The sequence below is a fragment of the Sprattus sprattus genome (genome assembly GCF_963457725.1).
Source record: "Sprattus sprattus genome assembly, chromosome: 14".
Lineage (NCBI taxonomy): Eukaryota > Metazoa > Chordata > Actinopteri > Clupeiformes > Clupeidae > Sprattus > Sprattus sprattus.
Genome location: NC_137912.1, coordinates 13918222 through 13924349, shown reverse-complemented (window position 1 = coordinate 13924349; position 6128 = coordinate 13918222). Strand labels below are relative to the sequence as shown.

At 42.9% G+C, this 6128-nt stretch overlaps 1 protein-coding gene across 1 annotated transcript in view; it reads right to left on the bottom strand.

Moving 5' to 3' along the window:
* Positions 1 to 1244, bottom strand: part of slco1c1 (solute carrier organic anion transporter family, member 1C1) — a gene marked incomplete at both ends in the record, with an annotated part of 12711 nt that extends 11467 nt beyond the window's left edge. Inside the window, one exon of the mRNA XM_080851057.1 lies at positions 1103 to 1244. Within this exon, the coding sequence (XP_080707183.1) occupies positions 1103 to 1244 (142 nt within the window). The remainder of the gene's footprint in view (positions 1 to 1102) is intronic.
* Positions 1245 to 6128: the final 4884 nt, after the last annotated feature.

The window sequence follows — 6128 nt, the reverse complement described above, 5'->3', positions numbered from 1 at the left end:
TTTCTGGCTAACCCAGCGTCACGACACATGATCCCCATGATGCTTCTGCAACCACCTCACCACTCCGCTCCACTCCTCTCTACTCCTCGCCCCCCTCTCTCTCTTTCTCGCTCTCTTTCTCCACTCAGTGCCTCGTTCCCATGGAAACGCTCCTATGGAAACACTGGCTGCCACTGCCACGTGAGAGGGGTCCTTGCAGTGTGACTTGACTCCTGCACTCCCTTCTGCCCTCGTGGACTTCAAGTCTGCACCAAGGTACACCTGGCACGAATTGTTAGCCTAAACTATGCTAACAACTGGGGTGTGTGAGTTTGGCATGCTGTTTACACACTACGTGCATGTGTGGAAGGAGGTACTGATAGTGTGTATGATTGTTACTGTGGTGAGGCAGTACCAGTGGCAGACCGTCAGGGCCTTCTAAGCCTTTTCTGAAGGCCTGACAATGACATTATTTATGTGGAAAATGGAAAAATCTAATTTTAATTGACAAACACATCCGTGTGACCAGCCAATGGAATTGTTCTCTTTCTATGAGGAGGGCGAGGTCTTTCGGAAAAGTCATCAACCAGCTTGAATTGCAGGCCTGTATGTACATAATCATGCAGTGAGTTTTTTTGGTGTAACATGACGGTACTGCTAGCAACTTGAGAACAGGGTAAGAATTTCACTTTGCTCGCATAAACCAGTTGATGTTAACCAATAAACAATTGAAAGGATTTATGGCATCTTATTGTGTCATTGTTTTGACAATAATCTGGTTAGTGGCTGTAGTTAAACCATGAATTTCCTCAGTCCTTTTCATCTCAAGATTTGTGAAAAGTGGACGTTTAAACGTTATAACGGTAACTCTTTTTACTCATACAAAGGGCCTAACCATAAAACCCACTTAGTCACTTAAGGCTAAGTAAAACTTTAGACACACTCTGCTTGTTGCAGACGTGGGCCGCAAAACGCTATTTAGCTTTCTGCACGTAGCTAATACCTGTCACATGATAGAACGGTGGCTGTCTGTTTCCTGGAGAGAGCAATGCACCTACCCACCTACCCCCAAATTCAAAAAGCATGTAAAGATTGTTTTCGAGGGGGAGGATCTGGTGCTTACCGATTTCAAAGCTCCCGTCAATGACACCAACTAAATAACTGGGGATGTCAAAGCGCCTCTCCAACTGGGTTATTGTGCTTTTCATATAGCTTCCCGACAATGCCTTTGCGAAGTAAGCAAAGGACAAGGCCACAAGGAACATCTAGAATGAAAAGGGAAAAAGAGGGAGCAAGAGGGAGAGAGAGAGTCGTGGAGAGAGAGAGGGAGAGACCGAAAAAGAGAGGGAGAAAATGGAGGAGTGTTACACATTTATAATTTCATAACCAGCAGTTCACTGAACCTCATTAGTCTAATTTTGGATGCCTCATCCTTTCCTCATAAATATGGATTCAAACCAATAGGGAGAAAGGCCGAGGGAGTGGGGAGGTGAATACAGCAAAGGGGAGGAAGTCAGTGAGGAGGATGGGGGGTGGCGGTGGGGACAGCACTGGAGTGGCACTGAACAAAAATGAGGGGATTAAAACAGCTTATGCCTCACTTGGTCTACGGAGAGCTGTTCTGAAACCTAAAGACAGTGACTCAAGCCTGGTGACAGAGGCAATGTGGAGTTGTTAGGCGCTTGATAATGACAAGATTGAGGCTGCATCTGTGAAGCCACTAACAACCGCTGTCATATAAGGCCCCCCACCACCACCACCAACACCACCACCACCACCCACAGAGCCTCCAACCCCCAAGCGAGTCTTGCCTACAATAAGCCGCCTCATTTTCTATGCACCCTCTTAGCAGAATATCTTCACCCATGCAGGGTTTTATACACACAGGCACAACACACACACTCCCTTGCGCACACATACACACACACACACACACACACACACACACACACACACACACACACACACACAGCATGTGCACAGTCACACTAATGTGCATTAAAACACACTGCATCAAAGACTAATGATCACACTTGTGAGAGAGAGAGAGTAGATGAAAAAGAGAAAAAGTAAAAAGAGTGAAAACAAAGGGAGTGAAAGAAGAAGGAAAGGAGGTAAAATAAGGAAAAAGAATGAAAAGTCTGAGTGGCAGAGCAAGGAAGAGGAACATGCATTACATGTGGCTGATAAACTGAGAGTTAATTAAGGGTTAATCTTTCAGGACCTCGAGGACTGCAACACATCATCAATTCAGCCAATTACGTCAGAAAGAACATAGATAAATAAAAAAGCACTCAGCAAATGATTACACTACGTTGAAAAATTCATAGCTACTCTGAAGTCTCCCAAGGCAACAACAGGCCTCCCTTGGACGGATCTCTCCTATTGGCAGGTATCCAAAGTGATGTAGGCATAGCATGATATCAACAGAGGACATAAACACAAAACGTACAGTGTAAGAACAACTAAACAATGAACTTTTTTTTAATAATCCAAGACAACAAATACGTCATCTGATGATAACAATAGTGATAACTATTACTATTACTTAAAATATTACCCATTTTATTTACATTTACATAACTTATTCTTGCTACGCATAGTTACAAAAACACAAAAATTCTAAATTTGGCACAGCACATTAGCCTGGTCGTTTTTAGTCACTGAGGATCATGCACTGGCTATTGAAATAACTGTCATGGTTAAAATGACTTAAAAACATTTGCCCAGAAATACATATTCTCCAGTGCTGCTCAAGTGGCATAAGCCAAAGACACTGAACCCAGAAGAGTGAGGGACAGTACAGAGGAGCTTGTGATGTGTGGGTGAAGCTCAAGAGATTGTGGTGCTGCTTTTTTCTGTTCCTCAAAGTAAGCTCACAGCACTAGGCAAACACTGAAGGTTCACACCTCTAACACACATGCTCTCCATAAAGGGAGGCCGATTATTTCTTGAAGAAGTGGCGAAAAAAAAATCCTAAATGGAGAAAAACAACCTTTGTTTGTGTGACTAACGACGATCCAGCAAAAAAAAAAAAAAAAACCTCTAAGCATAAAGAAAAGTAGGTCACAAAATGAGCATCAGTTTTTCGTTGGCGGTCTGTGCTGACTAAGCCCTTGATCAGTGCCACTGAGGATCAGTGTTCCTAGGGCTTCCTGGGATGTTTAACACCAACACATCCCATTGGAAAGTGCCTCAACCCTGTGAGACATTCTTTGTATGGGAAAGTCTTAATTTCGGAAATTGTAGGCAGATGACACTGCTGATGCAGCCACTTCATTAGAGACTCATACAAGAGAGAGAGAGAGAGAGAGAGAGAGAGAGAGAGAGAGAGAGAGAGAGAGAGAGAAAAGAGATAGAGAGGAGAGTGGAAGGGAGATAAATAAAACAGACTGTCAGCATTCTTTGGGACTGGTCTGCCTAAAATAAAGATTGTCAAAAAATGTTGTCTAGCTAAAATCTTGTCGAATTAATGGCTGAGCAAATATGAGTGAGCTCCTCTAGACCAAAACGTGAAAATGGCAAAATGAAAGTGCTCTGTATTTGAAAAAAACCCGAGATGAAAAACTCCTCCAGGAGAGGCATCTGCACTGAAAGCCAGTCAGCTGACACCGCTCGTAACAGTCTCAGTGATCATGCTTAACCGTAAATCTTCAGGGGAAGGAGGTTGGTGGGGTGGAGCTGCTTGAGAATCCTGTAGAGCAGCAGCCTTCGTATCACATTACATGTGGAAGTGTGAACCGGCAGACAAAACCAGCGAAAAGCTCCCGATGGCCCCCACTGTCCTGATATGGGGGGAGGGGGTTCCTAGCGTAATTCTCTCAGTGCCACACGCCGAACACACATTTCCCGCCCAACAAAGCGCGTGTTTTCCCCCCCTCTCCCGTGCCACTCACATGTCACCTCCTCCTGAAGACAGACGCCCTGGAGATGAGGCGGGATACTGGCACATCAATAAGCTCTCCTGCTGCCATGCTGCTCGTGTGCCATGTGACGCTCAGAGAGGGCTGCGAAATGGATCAATGACACACTTTGAGAACAGCCACACTTTAGGAGATCAGTGAGGACATGGGGGTCTCAGAGCTTTTTCAGCACAACCTCGGTGGTGGCCTTCAGTGGCCTGTGGTAATTAAATAAAATCCCAGTAGCACGTTTCAGTAGCAGAGTCCGCACAGAAACAGCACTGTATGAGTTCGCTAATCAGCTTTCGCTAGACATATGGCTACTATGGGCACTGTAACAATGCTGTCTTTCTTCCAGATATTCTTAGACATGGCATTCATACACATAGGCCAGTGTGAGGCATGCCTTTTTTTCTGGTCTAGTAGTTACGTGCAAAATATGAATCAAATCAAATATTTTCGTATTGTTTATTGTGTACACAGTAAACAAAAGCAAAACCATGTTCCGTGCTCCATGAATTAATCAGACTTTGAGAGGCTTTTATGTCTCACATCAATATAATCCAGTGACAAAACAAGGCCTGTTCTGACTACACCAGTCACTGGACAACTTCAACATCAAGACAAACATGTTATTAAACACGCCTTTAAAACCAAGAATTTGGAATCAGCCAACAACTTGGTCACTATACATTCAACAGAAGCCTGTGTGCCCAAAACCTCCATATTTGATTATACTGTACAGTAAGAACAATCTGCCAATGAGCTCCATCAAAAACGCATCTGTTGAGAGCAAAGAAGCCACTATGGGATGTGGAGGACCCGAAGAGAGTGTGTTTTGTGCTGTGAATGATGAAGCCAAACCTTCGATAAAAGACAAGGAAAGTGCACGTCTCATCTTGTTGACCAGAGGCCTTTCTGACTGTAAACTCATGTCTAACATTAGATGGCCCTGCATGAAAGCTCAAGGTGCAAACACTCACAAAATGCCTTTGGTTCAATACATCTATAAAGACTACACCAAAAACTATAACGACAGCCTGTCAAGAAAGGATGACACATGTTTTTGAAATGAGAGAATTGGGATGTAAAGCTCGCACTGTGAGGTAGAAGCAAGTGCTGTGAAGGCAATATTTCTTGTACAATTGGTGTTGTGCACAGTATGAGGTGCCTGACAGGCAGAGATGTAAGCCTCACCTTTAGGCTGGAACAAGAGGAGCGACCCCTTGATTGCACTGGCCTGTTTACTGGTGAGCGCCTCTCCTTGACCGGGGGATCCATTCTACACAGAAAAGTCTCGTTTTCCTTGGGCACAGTTTCCCTAATTAAATTTCTTGGCATTGATGCATGCACCCCTGTGGAAAGAAAATGGGAACATGTCACCTCTTTCATCTTACATTCTCAGAAGACAAATAAGCAAAGTGATGGCTACATGTATGCCAACATACAGTATATTTACCAGTTTGGGTTAAGAGAGACACAAATACAGTACAAGTGCATTCTGCTCACTATGATGGAAAAGGAAATATGAATGAAAGTATAAGACAATGACTTTGCATTTCTGGCATGCACTGTTCGGCCTATCAAAACATTATTGAATACAAAAATAGTTATATCTAAATCCATAACAGCACTTAGAGGAAGGAATGATTCAAGCTATAAGGGATAATAATCCTTAAAGTTATTATGGATAACAAAAATATGTGGAAACATACCAGGTAAAGAAAATTACAAAAGTGAGTAAGAAAAGTGAGGGGTCCCTCCAGAAAGAAATTCCCTGCTCTACATACAAGGCAACTTCAAGCTGCTGCCTCTTCAAGTCATGTGAAATGCCCAAAGATATGGAGTGTCAGCAGGCAAATACATGTGGTTCTAGTTACAACACAACAATGACAGTTCACACTATCATACATAGCAGTTATGATATATTTCTCACATGTGGGGAGATCATGAGAACCATGTAACTTAATAAATAAACTATCTAATGCATATCATTTGCCACACAAATGGGTCATTGTAAGAAAAAGCAAAAATGTGTTGAACGCAGTTTTTTTCTTGATCTTACAAAATGCACTATGCACTCCAGATGTCCTTCTATACAGTGTAGGTTCTACAAATGTAAGATTAGAAATTATGATCTGACCCCTAATCATGTCATGTGGAATGTTTTGTGCAGTTCTGGATTGATTTAATCTGGGCATTTGGTCATATGCTATCATAGGGATTTAACATTACTAGATAGAGAAA